This window comes from Peromyscus maniculatus, chromosome 19 (assembly GCF_049852395.1).
Source record: "Peromyscus maniculatus bairdii isolate BWxNUB_F1_BW_parent chromosome 19, HU_Pman_BW_mat_3.1, whole genome shotgun sequence".
Classification (NCBI taxonomy): domain Eukaryota; kingdom Metazoa; phylum Chordata; class Mammalia; order Rodentia; family Cricetidae; genus Peromyscus; species Peromyscus maniculatus.
The window spans coordinates 30,140,910-30,159,337 of NC_134870.1; the positions used below are offsets into that span (position 1 = coordinate 30,140,910).

At 41.4% G+C, this 18,428-nt stretch overlaps 1 protein-coding gene across 2 annotated transcripts in view; it reads left to right on the forward strand.

The window, feature by feature from the left end:
• The window catches only part of Ndfip1 (Nedd4 family interacting protein 1), a 47,181-nt gene that overhangs the window by 16,609 nt on the left and 12,144 nt on the right, over positions 1-18,428 (forward strand). For both annotated transcript variants that reach the window (XM_042264478.2, XM_042264479.2), the window contains exons 2-5: positions 6,332-6,419; positions 12,198-12,328; positions 15,574-15,661; positions 16,542-16,666. In XM_042264478.2, coding sequence (XP_042120412.1) covers positions 6,332-6,419; positions 12,198-12,328; positions 15,574-15,661; positions 16,542-16,666 — 432 coding nt within the window. The remainder of the gene's footprint in view (positions 1-6,331; positions 6,420-12,197; positions 12,329-15,573; positions 15,662-16,541; positions 16,667-18,428) is intronic.

Here is an 18,428-nt window from a genome sequence, read left to right on the forward strand (position 1 = left end):
ACACCTTTGACCTCAGCACTCAGAAGACAGAAGTAGCTAGATCTCGGTGAGTTTGAGGCTAACCTGATTTACAAAGTGAGATTCAGGACAGCCAGGACACCCAGAGAAACCTTGTCTCAAAAAACAAAACAAAACAAAAAAACTGTATGATTTCTGTAGTGAGGATTTCTGGCTTCTACTTACTATGTGCAACCAGGGATGAACTTGGATTCCTGATTCTCCCATTTCAATCTCCCAAGATTTGGAGACTTGTGCTGCCATCCATACCTAGTAGTTTTTTTTTTTTCTTTTTTTAAAGATAGGAATATGCTTGGTTTCCATGTTCCCCAGCTTGACCAAGTCAACTAGGCTTAAGTGATTCTTTTTTTTTTAATTTATTTTTAATTTTTTTAAATTACACTCATGATATTCATTAATTACACTCATGATATTAATCACATTTGTGGTATTCATAGATTACATTCACAGTATTCATTCAATTATATATATTATAATATATATATGTATATATATATATATACATACATATATATATATTAATTTTAAATGTCGAATGTCATTTCTTGAAGGGGGTAGGAGGTCTTAAATACAGGCTTACAACACAATGGGAGGACCCCGGAGGGCAGAAGTTCGCTACTGATGTTTTACAATCTTGCATCTAAGCTGTTAATGCCCATTATTCTGGATACACAGACAAGAAACTTCCCTTAAACATTCAGGAGGGTGGAACCTGGCAGGGAATTAGCATAGGGAGGATATCAAGGTCAAGGTCCGCAAGCAAGGCAACAGTTACCCAAAACGGAGGCCAGGGCCCTACAGGTCCCCCTTTTATTAAAAAATGAGCTTCTGACTTGGGTTGCGTGGGACGTCAGCAGGTCACTTTACCCGTCATGGAGACGCCTACCCAGGCCACACAGGTGCTTTGTCTTAGGTTGGTGATTGCCCCCCCCCCCAGGCATTGCCCATCTCTGAATACTCATCATACCAGCTCAGTTGTGTGTGAGCTGCATAGTTAATTGCTGCCAAAGATCTCAAAGTGGCACTGGGCTTGCAATCTGTGTGTTCGATACAGAAAAGACCAACAGAGGTCCTATCTCACCCATAGCCAGTAGGCTAAAGGCAACTGAGCCATTCCCTTCCTTAATGAGCCATATTGTACGTTGGAGTCCTTGTAAGATAGTATCCCAAAAGCAACTGGAACTTGAGTTTATAAATTTATAATTTTCAAAGCCAATCGAGATGTATATAACTACTGAATTAAATTTATCATGCCCAATAGAATGAAAGATTAACTACCTGTCGTAGCTACTTTTGTTGCCAGGGTCTCCACTGTGCTAGCTGTGGTAAGCAATTATGAAATGGTAATCCCAGAAACAGTAGCATCGGTGTGCGCCATTGTTATAACAGCAACAGCGGCAGCAGCAATGTCAAATTCTCTTCTGGATTGTGTGGACATACACTGGCATGGATACAACTCCAGGAACACGAACCGCCAAGGCCCGTTTTTCTTGATTCCAGCATGACTTTAGCTGGCAGCTCTTCTAGAGAATCCAATTTCATGGCTACAATTCCTAGGCTTACATTAATGCTTGCCAAAGCTGGCCATATTGGGCTCTCAATCTCCATTGGCTTAAGTGATTCTTTTGTCTCAGTTTCCCCACAAGTTGGGACTACCAGTGAATATCATTGTACCTGGCTCTTGCAGATTTTAATTTTAAATGCTGTATTTATTTCTAATAGGCACAATACTTAGATTCAAAGGAGGGTGATCCCTTTGTTCTAGATGTACTATATTTTATAGCCTTAACCTTAAAAACAAAACAATAGCACCTTTTTAAAGATTTTTTTGTTTATTTTTGGTTTCTTGAGACAGGATTTCTTTTTGTAGCCCTGGCTATCCTGGAACTTGCTTTGTAGACCAGGGTGGCTTACAGAGTTCTTCCTGCCTCTGCTTCTCGAGTGCTGGGATTAAAGGTGTGTACCACCACCGCCTGGTTTAAGATTTATTTTTATAGGTTTTTGATCATTTTTCTTTATATGTCTATGTGTGTCTGTATGTATGTATGCCAGGTGTATGCAGGTACCTGAGGAGGCCAAAAGAGGGCGTTGGAGCTCTTGAAGCTGGAGTTATTATAGGTAGTTGTGAGGCATTTGACCATGAGTACTGGAAACTGAACTCAAGTCCTCTGAAGAAGAGCAAGCATTCCTAACTACTGAGCTGCCTCTAGTCCCAAGATACATATTAAAAAAAATTTTTTTTTAATTTTATGTGTATGTGCGTTTAGCTAGCATATATGTTGCTATACCACATGCATAGTTAACAAATGGTTGTGAGCCACCACGTGAGTGCTGGGTATTGAACCTGGGTCTTCTGGGAGAGCAGTTAGTGCTCTTAACCGCCAAGCTATCTCTCCAGCCCATAAGACACATATTTTTAAAATCCAAAGTTATTAGGCCAAGGAGTATTATGGCAGATTGGGATCATACACCAAGTGGGAATATGGGAAAAAAAGTCAGGACGCAGTGTAAGAGTGTGACAAAGCAAAACACCACTTGAAAATTCAGACTGTTGGATTATTGGCGTATTTCATCTTGGTAGAGACATATGAAGTTTTTCTGTATTAAACTCAGCACTGTGTATGGCTTCTCTGGTGGGCAGGCAGGGTCTCACTGTGTAGCAACCCAGGCTGGCCGGGAACTTGCCTTAATGTTCCAGCTTCAGCCTCCCAAGTATTGAGGTTACAAGTGTGAGCCACTACACCTGGCTTTTTCTATGTCATTTGTGAGTAATTTTATAATTCTATTTGTAAACAACAACAACAAAACATTTTTAAATGCCATTGTGTTGATCACAGTAAAGATAAAATTGGTCCAAAAATCAACAAAAGTAATGGGGTGAAAAATCTAGCTCCAGTAGTATTAATTAGTCTCCAGAGTCACCATCAGAGACTATTCCCTCCCTCCTCAGTTACACTGTGTGTGCTCCGAGGCAAGTTCCCTCTTTTAGACCTGCATCAAGGACCTGCTACATTGAGGCCCATACTGTGACAGTTAAGCTGGATCTGGGCTCGCTTGACCCAGCTGATGGAAGAGTGAGAGCCTTTCTAGTGTTGACCCAGAAGTAACATGCTCGCTCTCTGTGAGCACCCGGAGAAGGATCTCCAGGTTGAAGGGACATGGCTGGGTAGGCTGCACCAGAAAGGTTCTCAGGGACATAACAAGGAAAACGTGCAAAACTAATCATGGGACCAAGTGAATTGTATCCTCAGCAGTCTGCACTCTAGTTGTGGTGCGTGGATCTCACTCCTTCATTGGTGACGGTGGGCCTGAGGCCCCACTGTTGTTCAGCAGGTCATTACTAACATAGATGGTAGTCAGCATATATGGCCTTTGGAATGTGATTACCTTTGTTCCCTCTCCCCAGAGTGTTTTAGAGCAGCTTTCTGAGCCCAACCTTATCATAAGCCAGCAGTGTAGAGGTAATTAGGTTTCTATGTGAGGAGGAGGCTGTCAGAACAGTGAGTTGGGGGCTCAGCCCAACATGTGGAAGGAGCCTCCACAGTTGTAATGGTTTTTTTTTTGGGGGGGGGTTGCTTTTGTTTTTTCCTCTTTTTAGTTGGAAATGTATGGTTCTAAAATACTGAATTTTAAGGGAGAAAAATCTTGACCTGGTAATGTTTCTCTTTTCTTCACCAAAAAGATAGCGTTTCTGAGAAGGCTGGAATTTCTCTGCTGTTATCTGTTACTGTGCTGGGGAGTGATCACATTTCACATTTCTAGGTTGCTAGGAGACAGGCAACCTATCTTACAGCTACTGGCATGGCAGACCTTTTTACCTTCTGATTTTTTTTTGAATGTCTATGTTTCTTAGAACTGCAGGCTTCCTGTCTGAAACCAGATTGTGTAGAGAAAACATGCTTGCTTTGACCAGACTCCAGAATTATAAAGCAGGTTAGAAATGCCAAGCTCGGTTGAAATACAGAATGGTACCAGCTGCTACAGATAGCACTGCATTCTTGAATAACCATTTTCCTCTCTCTCTCTCTCTCTCTCTCTCTCTCTCTCTCTCTCTCTCTCTCTCTCTGCTGTCTTCTCATACAATGGTGATTAGTCACGAGGAGGCTAAGAATATCCTTCTTAAGGCTTCAGATAATGTTGAGATCATTGATTGAGGAGACCCCTGCTCCCTAAAGTTCTTTAAATAAGTCACTGTTTGATGTTCCTGGAACATTTGCTTTCCTATAGCTATTTTGCCTGTATGCTTTCTTTTCCAAGGAAAAATTGCCCTAGGTTATAATATGATTATTTTGGGAGTGCCTTAAGTTTAAGTTTAGATTGTTAAAACTTAAAAATGTGCCTGTAATCCCAGTATTTGAGACAAGGAGATTAGAGGTTCCAGGCCAGCCCAAGGTACACATGAAAATCCTGTCTCGAAATAATCAAGGCCCAGAGATGAAAGTCAGTGGTAAAAAGTTTGTACTAGGTTTCATACCCAGCACTGGGAGACAAAAAGGGTCTAGATGGTAGATGCTGCTAAGATTATGGCCCAAGAACCCATGTCAAATTGAATTCTTTGTAGTAATCTGGCTACCTAATTTATAGATAAATCTGTGTTTGTAGTAATCTAGTAGATGGTACAGCATTGGAGATTGATGCAAGCTCTGCTTCATGTCAGAACCCCATGTTCTGTCTCAACTTACCATGGACTTGTTTGTCAAGTGTGCTTAGGAGCTGGTGTGTTTTACAAGCACCTCAGTTGACTTCCTGTGTGGTAATACTGAAAATAGGATCAGACCCTTATTGCTTACATCAGCAAATTCCCTTTATAGTTTAACGCCAGTGTAGACCAGCTCATTTAAAAAGTACAATCTATTGAGACATTTTTGTTTCATGACAGTGACCTGGGTGAGCCATCCATGGCAGCAGCAATAGGCAGACAAACACACATTTAGTGTGAGATATTTAAAATAACTGGAGGAGCTGGAGTCAGCTCTGCTCTAGAACATTTGCCTGGGATTCTCAAAACCCAGGCTTTGGTTCCCAGCTTTGAAGCACTATCAGATAACTAAAGATTTAGCCACCTAGAACAAGGCTGAGATAGGGAAGGACAGCGCCGAGAGAGGTTAGAAGTTTATGTTTTCATGGCTATCTTAGTTGCTTAATGTTCAATTTCTGTGCATACACTAAATAAAATAAAACACTTTAAGTCTTTGTCCTACCAGATTGCTTTTCTAACTTTGAAGAAATTATACAAGCAATGAATGTTCAGTCCCAAAATTAGAGTTCAGTGTAAACAAGGAGAAATCCTTTATACTTTGATTACCTAGAGATAGTGCTGATTGTAGATACCTATCATTCTAGCGCTTCTTTCTGTTATATAATTATCTTTTTACAAACAAAATTACACAATGCATTTGACAAAAATCAGACTTTTTTCATGTAATAGTTCTATGAATATCCAAGTTGTCAATTTTTCTTTGTATTTTTGATTTTTTTTCTTTTTCCTCCCCCCCCCCCCCCCCCCCCGCCCCCCCAGCTGAGGACCGAACCCAGGGCCTTGCACTCAAGCACACTACCACTGAGCTAAATCCCCAATCCTGATTTTTCTTTCTTTTTTTTTTTTTTTTTTCCTTTTCTTAACCTTATGTTTTGATAACTGGGCATGGTGGTGTATGCCGGAAATCCTAACACTTGGGAAGTAGAGGTGGGAAGTGAGGCAGGCTTGGGGTAGGTACATTTGGCTTTTTCTGTTTTCTTTTTAGACAGGCCTCATATTTTATGTAGCCCAGGCTTGTCACAACTCTTGGTTTCCTGCTTCAGCTTCTCAAGTGCTGGGACCACAGGGGAAAAAAAAAATATATATATATATATATACACCCCATGTGTACTTGGAATATGATTCCCCCCCCCACCCCCCACCCCCGAGACAGGGTTTCTCTGTGTAGCTTTGCGCCTTTCCTGAAACTTGCTTTGGAGACCAGGCTGGCCTCCAACTCACAGAGATCCACCTGCCTCTGCCTCCCGAGTGCTGGGATTAAAGGCGTGCGCCGCCGCCGCCGCCGCCGCCGCCGCCGCCGCCGCCGCCGCCGCCGCCGCCGCCGCCCCACCGCCCGGTGGAATATGATTCTTATGTAACTTTTTCTTTTTGTCTCATTATTTCCATAAAATAACTTCCTGGGAATATAATACCTTTAAAAAGGGATCGCACACTTTAAGACTTTGGAAATAAGCACAATGCCAGATAGCCTTCCAGAAAGGCTACTCTGGTTTTTAGGTTTGCCTCTTTTGATTTTGTTTTATGCGTGTGTTAATATCTGATGTTTTTATTCAGTTGCAGAATGAAGAGGAGCCCGGGGAACCCCAGCAGACTGCAGGTGATGCTCCTCCACCATACAGCAGCATTTCTGCAGAGAGTGCAGGTGGGTACTGAGGCCAGAGCCAACCCTTACACATAGACTTGTCCAGGAGATGCTGTTTGCGCTTGTCTCTCCTCAGCTCTCCCTAAGTTGTCTTTGGCTTGAGTTTTCACTTGTAACCCAAGGTGAATACTCAAGTTGTTACCTGACTTCAAAAACCATATTAACACCCCCCCCCCCTTTTTTTTCCCCCAGCTGGTAAAGAAGGACTTTCAGGTTGGGGATTTAGCTCAGTGCAAGCGCAAGGCCCTGGGTTCGATCTTCAGCTCCAAAAACAAACAAACAAACAAAAAAACCAAAAACCAGAAAAGGAAAACAGGGTTGGGGATTTAGCTCAGTGGCCCTGGGTTCGGTCCTCAGCTCCGGAAAAAAAAAGAGGGCTTTCATTAGTGGTGAGGAAATGGACACACACTGTAAGGCACATAGAGAGGGTGACCCTCTGCACAGCAGAAGGCAGACTCTAGAAGCCAAAGTGCCCAAACCCACTTAAAGGGCTCAGTTTCATTCCAGCTGACTCAGAAAGGAAGGGGAAACTGAGGAACAGGCTTGATGTAGTGTCACATGCCTGCAGCCTCAGCACTGGAGAAGTGCTTAGCATGTTGGAGGGCAGCCTAGACTGCGTGAGACCTTGTCTCCAAAACCAAAACAAACAAGGACACAAGGAGAAAGGAATGAAGGATTGAGGAACTTAGCGACTGTTTCGTTTTCATAGTTTCTTCGTTATAGAAGAGCCTCCTCCTGTGTAGGAGAGAAGAAACAATGTCTAGAGGACTTTTGATAACTAGAGTTTCTAATAATCATTTCTTTATAGTTCTTAAAAGTTCACCAGTTTTGTTATTAAGTTAGATTTATATATTTTATTTTATGTCATAGTGTTTTGCTTGCATGGAGGCCATAGGATTACTGGAACCGGAGCTACAGATGGTTGTGAACCACCATGTGGGTGCTGGGAATCGAACCCAGGTCCTCTGCAAGAGCAACAAGTGCTCTTAGCCACTGAGCCATTCATTTCTACAGCCTCAGTTCACCGGTTTGATAGAGCTACTTCCATATTCTATAAAGCAGGATTGTGGCAGAGTGGCGAATAGAGAGCCATGTGCCACTCTGAACCCCAGCCTCCATTTTATCATAGGAAAATTGAAGACATTCATCCGTGTAAAGCCTTGACAGACTTAGCATCCTTTTATTATGGCACTTTGGGAAGCTGTTGACAGTTGATGTGAGATTGATTCCTTTGGTATTCTGGGACTCTGAAGCCACCATTTTAATTGTGTGGAACACCAAGAGATGGGAGTGTAGTTCAGTGGTAGAGAACTTGCCTGGCATGTGTGAGGCCCTGGATTTGTTCCCCAGTCCTGTAGGCAATACAGTTTTTTAAAGATTAGAACACCAAAATTTGGAAAAGAAATCACACAATTCACGGCTTTCCTACTTATTGAGATTTTGTTTGTTGTTGGTATATGCAGGTACACATATGGCTTATATTATATCCAGAAACATTGCTGTTCATGCACTTGACTAGCCTTTGGATTCTTTTGGATTTTCTGTGTATGCAGTATCATCTGTGATTGCCAGTTACCATTAAATGTTGCTTTCTGGTTCTTTTTTTTTCTTTTTTTTTTTTTCTCCATATTCTTATTGTATTGCACCAACTAAGATTTCTGAGAGATTTGGCTAGAGGTGGTGATGGTAGACATTTTCATCTTGTTCTCTAATCTATCTATCTATCTATCTAGCTATCTGTCTGTCTATCTATCTATCTATCTATCTATCTATCTACCTATCTTCCTTTCTTTCTTTCTTTCTTTCTTTCTTTCTTTCTTTCTTTCTTTCTTTCTTTCTTTCTTTCTTTCTTTCTTTTTTAAGATTTATTTATTATGTATACAGTGTTCTGCCTACATGCCAGAAGAGGGTGTCAGATCTCATTACAGATGGTTGAGAGCCACCATGTGGTTACTGGGAATTGAACTCTGTTCTGCAAGAACAGCCAGTGCTCTTAACCATTTCTCCAGCCCCTAATATTTATTTATTTATTTGCTTGTTTTAACTTTTTTTTTATAGTTTATATATTCATGTTTTTGTATATGTATGCAATGTTTGTGTTGGTGCCAGCAGAAGCCAGAAGAGGGCATGGGATCCCTGGAGCTGGAGTTAATAGGGGGTTGTGAACTTTATAAGGGGGTTCTGGGAACTACACTCAGGGTTCTGGAGTGGCAGCGAGCACTTAGAACTGCTGAGCTGTCTCTCCAGCCCTTTGTTCTCTAATCTTGAGGAAGAAAGCTTTCCATAATTTACCGATGACCATGTTTTCTTTGGGTGTTTGTTTGTTTGCATTACTGGAGACATGAGGCAGGTGCTTTGCCAGTGCGGTGTTTTAGCCCAAGTCACACTAGTGAGTGTTTTCTAGACAGTCGTGACCAAATTAAGGACGTTTTTGTATTTTCCTTTTTTTAAAATGGGTATTGAATTTTCATACCTTTGTTTTGAGAAAGTATCTCCATAGACCAGGTTGTCCTTAAATACTTTGTATTGGAAGAGTGACCTTGAACTCCTGGTTTTACCAGAAAAGTGTTAGTATTATAGGCTGGGCATGCTGGCTCATGCTGAGACTGGAGACAGTTTGAGTACAGACTGAGTATATAATGTTTTAAAGATTATTGATGTATTTATGTATATGAGTGCTGTATTTGCATGTATGCCTGCATGACAGAAGAAGACATCAGACAGAAAAGGGCATCAGATCCCATCATAGGTGGTTATGAGCTGCCATGTCGTTGCTGGGAATTGAACTCAGTGCTCTTAACCACGGAGCCATCTCTCTGGTCCCCCAGACTGAGTTTTATATGGCTAGACCCTATTACAGAAGAGGAGGAGGGCAAGGAGAAGAAAGAGGGAAATTATTATTCTCTTTTTGTTTTCTGTTAATGAGGAGCATTGATGATTGACAATTTCAGTAATGGATTATAGTAAAAATGTTAAAGTTAGCTGGCATAATAGTTCACACTTCTAATATCAGTACCCTGGAGGTCAAGACAGGGCAGTGGTAGTTTCAGGCCAGCCGGGGCTACACAGCAACAGAGTTTTTTTAAAATAGATTTACTTATTATGTATACAGTGTCCTGCCTGCATGTTTGCCTGCACACCGGAAGAGGGCACCAGATCTCATTACAGATGGTTGTGAGCCACTACGTGTTTGCTGGGAGTTGAACTCAGGACCTCTGGAAGAGCAGTCAGTGCTCTTAACCTCTGAGCCATCTCTCCATCCTGCAACAAAATAATTTATGGAGAAGTTAATTTATAACTAGAGAATAAAAGTAAGACAAATATTAGATGAACTGTAGAATTTTCTTTTTTCAAAACTTAAAAAATGCTTAGAAGTTTTCTGTTATGCTACTTCTTTTGTAATAGAAGCCAGTGAGCATGAAATACAGTGTTCAAAAGAGGGAAGGAGTCAGGTGGCAGTGGCTGTGCCTTTAATCCCACTGCTTTGGAGGCAGAGCCAGGAGGATCTCTCTGAGTTGGAGGCCAGCCTGGTCTACAAATCAAGATCCAGGACAGGCACCAAAAACTATACAGAGAAACCCTGTCTCGAAAAACCAAAAAAAAAAGGCGCGGGGGGGGGGGGGGGGGGGGATGAAAGATTTCTTAGAGAATTATTTTTATAACCAAATTAGTTACCTCAGCTCATCAGAAAACAGTATGAAGTAAAAGCATGAGTCCAACCAAGTACAGGAACACATGAGTATTAAGCCTTTTCTTTTTTTTCTTCCCCCCTCCCTCATTAATGAGGCATTTAATGTTCCTTATGTTCTCTTCTGTTAAGCATTTTAACATTAACATTGTTAAATTGTGTTGACAAAATACACACATTGGAAGTACATCATCTATTGTTGGACTTGTATTCAGGAGGCAGTCACATGAGGATCATGAGTTCATATGTATCCCTGAATGACTGATATTCAAGTCAGGATGAATAACAACAACAAACATCTCAAGAGAATATGTGAAAACATGAAAAACAAAACCAGGAACAACAACCCATCACCCTTTCACAGACACCCTTACTTGAAAAGCATGATCACACACTGCCTGATATTTAAATAAACAATGGACCACTTAGATGATGCAGATCCAGTTCTGTACATCACAGCAGAAAAATACCTATCACTAAGTAAAAGCACAATAGAAGATGAACAAAAGCCACGGAAGGAATATAAAGACAACAAAATAAACTTCACTAAATAAATTTGCCACTCATATAGCACACTTGAGTATCTACCTGAAATGTTTCAAAATAGAAACCACAATGCATTGATCTCCACCATCAGTGTTGAGTGAACATGGTAATTTACTTACTTCAAGGATATTATGAAAAATCAATGAAATGTGATTTTTTTTTCCTCAAAGCTGAAGATAACTCTGATGTATAAAGTCTTTATCAAACTGGTAACATGAATAGGGTTTTTCTCTTCTATGAGTTTATTCCTATTCCATAAATTCAAAATGATATAAGTAGGTTTCAAAACATTTACAGCACTAGAGACATTTGGGCAGTTAAGAACTCTTCATTTCCAGCACCACAGTCTGATTTTTGACAAACTCCTGTAATTCCTGCTACAAAATCTAAGTGTCTAACATTCTCAGCAACCAGAATGCACAGTCACACACTACCACAAACACTCAGTGACATCAAATAATTACAAGTAAAACAACTCTTTAAATGAACAATTTTACATGAAGGTTTTTCTCTTGTAGTTGTTAATTCCTGTTAAAGGTGTTCAAGCATTGACAGGCTTGCAGTTTTTTTCTTCATCATGAATTGCTTTATGTAACAGAAAGCTAGCATGTAGGCTTGAAGTCAGAAAAATCAAACCTTCTAAGTAGGTGGTATCATTTGAAAAAACATGAGTCCAAGTACAGGAACACATGAGTATTAAGCCTTTTCCTTTTTCTTAAGGTTGATTTTTCACCTTTTTTTTAATAAGAGGAAATCACAGTATAGATCTTAATGCACATGTGAAGGCTTTTTTTAAATCCTTTGACAGGAGATCTTGCTGTGTTTCCTAGGCTGGGCTCAAGCTTGTGACCCTATAACACCATCTCCTAAGTATCTGAGATCACAGGCACGCGCCACCATGCCTGGCTCATGTCAAGTGTTAGCCTAAGTGGTTTTCATGACTTTTTAAATTACCAGGTCTGGTGGGCACTTAATAAGTCTGGGACAGGAAGATTCTATCTAAGTTCAAGGGCAGCCTGGGCAAAATAAAAAGTAGAAAGGGTTGGAGATGCAGCTCGATGATAGAGTGCTTGCACACAAGGCCCTGGATTTGATCCCCAGTACCACAGAATAAATGTCTATTAGATTCAGAGTGGTCCAAACAATTGGAAAGAAGGATATACAGTGAGTTTTTAATTAATTAATTAATTAATTTTTTTGTTTTTCCCGAGACAGGGTTTCTCTGTGTAGCTTTGCGCCTTTCCTGGAACTTACTTGGTCGCCCAGGCTGGGCTCAAACTCACAGAGATCCGCCTAATTTATGTATGTGTGTATTTTGAGGCAGGGTTTCACGACATAGCCTTAGCTGAATTGAACTTGCTATGTAGAACGGGTTGACCTTGAACTCACAGATATCCACCTGCCTTTGCCTCCTGAGTGCTAGGACTAAAGGTGTGGTGAATCAGGTTTTTAAATATACACTTAAAAATCATCCCAAGTGTCACATTCATTTATAAATGTCTGTTGCTTCAGATGGATTTTGTTACTTCCTTTTTTTCCTGCAGCATATTTTGACTACAAAGACGAATCTGGGTTTCCAAAGCCCCCATCTTACAACGTGGCTACAACACTGCCCAGTTATGATGAGGCTGAGAGAACCAAGACTGAAGCCACGATCCCATTGGTTCCTGGAAGAGTAAGCAGTTTGTTTTGTTGGTTTGTTTGCTTGCTTTTGCTTTTGTTTTATCTATGTTGTTTTGGGGCTACTTACTTGGAATTAAGTTACTTTCATTATCCAGTGTTGAGTTGTCTTGGTTACAGCTGATTTTAAGCATGGAAAGACACTAAATAGGGCGTGGAGTATCTGAGGGAAGGGAATCTACATACACTACGCTCTTTTGTCCGTTAACTTTATTCCTCAGTGACAAAACTCTATCTAGACAGCTTCAGCTCCGTCCTCACATTCAGCTCCTCTCTGTGCCCAGTTTTCCTGTCCTCATAGTTTTAGTAAGCTCCTATGCTTTTGACCTCATCTTCGTCCTCTGTTCCTTCATCCTCCATCTAGCCTTCCTGGCTTCTTACCCCTGGCCCTGATAAACTCTACAAGAGATCTGCCTTACCCTCTACAGAATCTCTGTCTTCCTCTCCTCTCTCTGGCCAGGCTGTTCTTTTTCAGTCTCTGGAATTCCACTCTCGTCCCTACTGCACCTGGTTATGCAGAAAGCCCTATTGTTCTCAGTCAATTGCTCTGGAATGCTCCTAGGCTTGAAGGCAGGGCATGGTATGAGCTTCTTTTGCACAAGAAACAAAGCTATGTATCTGCCGCTTGCTAGTCTTCTAGGCCTTGTTAAGGGTGTTAGCTATCTAGTGGATCAGCATCTGAGAAGCTTAGCTGTTTGCCAATACAGTCTGTGAGTATTTGGGCACGCAAGAATTGCGTAGCAGAAGACAGCTGAAATACTAAGGCTGTATAACACCAAATATTCCGTGATAAATGGCTTCCCATTTGATGGACCTTTGGCCAGTCAAAGTATAGCTTTAATACACAGCTGAATCTCTATAATAAATTCTTGCGGCCCGCAAGACTCCAGGGGTGGAAGGAGAGGACTTAGAAAATACACTGACTTTGCCTTGATTTGCATACTTAATATTTTGGTATTAGCTCATAGCTATAAGGGATGCCTGTGGAGAGAAGAAATACAAATGACATAATTAAACTCATAAGAGACCTAGCATCATCTTAGGTAAACCTTGTGCCTCCAATATCCCAGATCATGCCATTTGTAAGTTCAGATCTCATCTAGCTTACTGGAGATGGGAGTGGGTTGCAGTTTTAGCAGAGATTTTAGATTGATGCATATTGGAATAGGAGTGTAGCTCATTTGGTAGAGTGCTTGCCTACCAAAGCCCTGGGTTCAGTCTGCAGCACAGCATACACCAAATGTGATGGCACATACTTGTAATCCTACCACTCAGGATGAGGAAGCAGGAGGATCAGAAGTTCAAGGTCATCCTCAGCTGCACACTGAGTTCATAACCAGCCTGGGATAACATGAGATGCTGGAAGGAAGGAATCAAAAATAAGCAAACATTCAGCAAAGTGGCAGCAGCAGCTATAGCCTTCTGGTGTGCTAGCTCTTGTGCAGCCTTGGATCCCCTAGCCCTACTTAAAAGAAAGCAAGAAAGCTGGGAGTGATGGTACATGCCTTTAATCCCAACACTTGGGAGGCAGAAACAGGTAATCTTTGAGTTTGAGGCCAGTGTGGTCTACAAAGTGAGTTTCAGGACAGCCAGGGCTACATGGAAAAACCCTGTCTTGGAAAATAAAAAATAAAAAGAAAAGAAAGTAGGCAAGTAAAGACCACATGAGAATCCTTTATTGGGTCTAACATTGCAGCACCGAGGAGGCAACAAAGAGTGAGTCTCCTAGCCAAGTTAGCAAGCACCCAATAGTGAGTGAAGGGGTGTTTGCACCAAGTACAGCAGATCTTTCATGCAGGGGGAGGGTTCTGTTTATGCTGGTCATGTATCTTGAGGCCACCAGAAGAAGAAGTGCTCCCTCTCTGGAGTAGCCCTTTTAATAATACTTAACTTGGGGCTGGAGAGATGGCCCAGCAATTAAGAGCACTGGCTGCTCTTCAAGAGGTCCTGAGTTCGATACCCAGCTCATAACCATCTATAATGGGATCTGATGCCCTCTTTTGGCATGCAAGCATAAATGCAGACATACATGCAGACAGAACACTCATGCCTCAAAAAATAAATTAAAAAAAAAAAAAAAGAGTTCTTGATTCCTGCCCAGTGTTCCAGTGAGAGGTGGGTCTCCTTTATGTATTTCATGTACTCGGTCCATGTACTATACTCGGCAGACCTGTTGGACTAGACCAGTGTAGAAATTAGCTCTGATTAATAACAGAACACTTAAAATTCTTAGACAGCTGTACATTCTTAGGAAATTCTTAAAGGTAGATATGTAGAGGTACTTTTTAAGGTATAAAATAGAGATATTTTGCAGTGGGTAAGAAGATTTTTTTGCATCAGTACATGGAGCCTAACATCCAGCTTAGTTGTAAAAGGCTTCCAAATACTTGTATCTATACTATACAAGAGCTGTGGACATCAAGAACTGTGTCTTTTTACTAGATGATCCAGGTTGGCCTTGAACTCACAGAGATCTGCCTGTCTCTGCCTCCTGAGTGCTGAGATTAAAGGTGTGACATATCCAGTTTCTTTCAAATTACTCAATACATAGTCTACATCATTTGAAAAGGTAGGCCACATACGTTGGCCAAGAACATGTTCCTTCTAGGCTGTGATAACTGTCTTTTCAGATTAGGATGGACAGATCCCATCTGTCAGTAGGGGTGCACTTGAGCTGCCAGTGTTACCTCTTCAGTGGGCTCTAGATATTATAAGCCCCTAACAGATGCTGGGTAGCTGGTACTCTAGAGTTTAAGTCACATGTGTAGATAACTTTTTTCCTTTTGAGGTAGGGTCTTGCTATGTACTCCTTAGTGGGCTAGAACTTGCTATGTAGACCAGGCTAGCTTGGAAGTTAGAGATCTACCCGCCTCTGCCTCCTGAGTGCTAGGGTTAAAGGTGTGTGCCACCATGCCCAGCTGAGGGATTTTCTTGAAAGGATTTGGTACGGGGCTAGAAATGTAGCTTATGGTTGAGTTCCTGCTTAGCATTTGCGAGATCCTAGGTTCAGTTCCCCCACAAATAATAACTAATAATAAGAATAGTAACTTGGACTATAAATAAAAAATAGTTTGGAAAGCTGGAGTTACTAAGATGCTGAACCTTTAAAGTTCTGAATTCAACCACAGTAATAAATGCACTCCCAGATACTTGTATTCGCTCCTTGTATTTTCCTGATGTCATTCCTTTGTCTAGAAATAATTCATCGTGACTTTGTCTTATGCTTTTTCCTTCATTTAGGATGAAGATTTTGTGGGTCGGGATGATTTTGATGATACTGACCAGCTGAGGATAGGAAACGATGGGATTTTTATGTTAACTTTTTTCAGTAAGTATATACACAGCAGTCACTTCCTACAAACACAAGTGCTCTGAATTCATCAATGGAAAGTATGATTAAAGGAATTAAGATGCTTCTTTTTTGTTTGTTTGTTTTTTTTTGAGACAGGGTTTCTCTGTGTAGCTTTGCGCCTTTCCTGGAACTCGCTTTGTAGACCAGGCTGGCCTCGAACTCACAGAGATCCTCCTGCCTCTGTCTCCTGAGTGCTGGGATTAAAGGTGTGCGCCACCACCGCCCAGCAAGATGCTTCGTTTTTAACACATGCCACGTCTGTCTTCCAGGCCCACCAGGCCCATTGCTGTTACTGCTGCTTAGACCCAGGCGGCAGAGTAGGAATGCAAAAACTTTGTCTGATGGATTTTGTTCTGTAAATTTCTATTTTTCTGATAGATCAAAGTCAGTCTGACTTTCTTCTCTTAATATTGTTTTATATTCATCTTTTTATGCACCTCCCTTACCAATGAGCACCTATTTTATTTACTCTATTAAAAACACAAAGCGCAGTGCAGAAGTGATGGCTGTGAACTGTCAGAAGACACAGAGCAGGAGGACGAGTAACTTGAATCTCCTTTATCTGGAGGCTCCAGTTTACTTTCCAGTGTTTAGTTTACTTACTAACCCATGTCGTAGCAAAGACAGGAGCAGGTTGGTGGGTGGGCACGGACGGCAGCACACAGGATGCAACCTGAGATTCACAAAGTCCTTCCTTGCTTTGGAGGGAGATTGAAGAAGGGTCACTTGTGGGGAGGCAGAGATGCTTTGTCAAGGACGGCTGTCTTATATCCTTGGGAAAGCCATGTCAGCAGAGGCTGCTGCAGAGAACACTCCTGTCCCTTGGCTAACATGTCTTCTGCTTCCACTCTTACAGTGGCATTCCTCTTCAACTGGATTGGGTTTTTCTTGTCTTTTTGCCTGACCACCTCGGCTGCAGGAAGGTATGGGGCCATCTCAGGATTTGGTCTCTCTCTAATTAAGTGGATCCTTATCGTCAGGGTAAGTTGCATAGCAGAGAACATAGATCATAGAGAGAGAGGCAGTACTTAGAAGGATTTTGAATATTGGATTTTCCATTTTCATTTTTTGTTATCTCGATATTTAAAGTGATAATCTGGTTTGTCTTTGTTCTGATTCCATGATAAAGTGAGCTAAAGTCAGTTGCATACAATTCCTGTCTCCTTGTTCCATGTTCAGATCTAGGAGATGATCTGTATTACAGGTGGTTTTGATGTGTATGAAGTGCTGATGAGTGTGGACACCTGGAGTTTATGTGATACAGAGGGTATCAGCTCTTTGCTGACTCAGAAAAGGCAGGCATTGTTTTTGTTAATTCTCGTGAAATTTTAATTTCACAACATTGTCTACCCTTCCCTAATTTTTCCTTCTAGGACTGATTATGCAGAAGTGTCCACTGCTCCATTAGGGAATTTCTTTTGATAAAATTATAGCAATGCGTGTTTTTTGTGATATGTGAGTTCCCAGTTGATGTTGCATAAAATAGTTTAAATTGTAGAACATATAGACACTTTTAAAAAATAGCTCTAATTTGTTCAAAGCCACATAACTGTATAGAAATGGTTTCAAAGATGGAGCCTAGGCCCACAAGATGCTTGGCCTAGGATTCTAGAAATTCTTCAGTAGCCCAGGATGTGCTTATGCTCAGTCTCTTGGAACTCAGGGCTCTGGCCACCTCCAGTGTTCTCTAAATACTCCTTGATGATATGCCTGATGATCCTGATGGAGCTGCTGTGCATGTCAGGATCTGCTACAAAGTATACTTGAAAAACCTGGGTGTTGAATCAGATTCACCAGTGGGTTCAATACATTTCTAAAGTATACTTTGGTGCCGTGCATGGGGACACACCTTTAATCCCAGCAGAGATGGGTAGATCTCTATGGGTTCTAAGCCTGCCAGGACCATACAGGGAGATCCTGTCTACAAACAGCAAACAAACAAAACAGTGAGTTTTCAGATGAGTTTGTTGCTATTGTCAGCCTGGCAGAGGAAACCAGGATATTTTGCACTGGTTTACTGTGGCTGGGAGATGGTTCAGTGGGTGTGAGCACTTGCTCTCAAGCATGAGGACCCTGGTTTTGAGTCCCCACTCACATCAAAGGTGGGCATAGTTACACGTGTCTATAACCCCCAAGCATTGGCGAATAGAGTTAGGCAGATCCCAGAGCTCACTGCCCAGTCAAAAGGCAAGCTTCTGAATCAGTGACTTTGTCTTGAGGAAATGAAGAGTGATAGAGGAAGACACCTGAAGACACACACTGGATTCTGTGTGTGTCCATGCACACTGGTGCATGTTTGCACCATGCATGCACACCACACATAAACAACACATATAACTAATGGATGTTAATTGGCCCTTGCAGATTTTCAAAGCAATTCTAAAGAACTCATTGGCGATTTTAGGAATCTAAAATCCTTTGAAATTAGGTAATTGTAGGTGTTTCCCCCCCTGGATAGTTCATTTATATTCATCTAGAAGCATTAACTTTAGGAAGAACAAAGAAACAGTCAAAACCAATGGACTGTAAGGCCCAAGTCCAAGAGAAGTTGTCATTTCTTTTATAGATTTTAATTGTTGTTTTATTAAGAAATAACACATTAGGAGCTGGGGAGATGGCTCAGTGGGAAAGTGCTTACCCACAAAAGCATGATGTTCTGATTTTGGATTCCTAAAACCTAAGTAAAAGCCAGATACAGTAGTATATGCTTTGCATTACCAGCACTCCTGTGGGGAGATGAGAG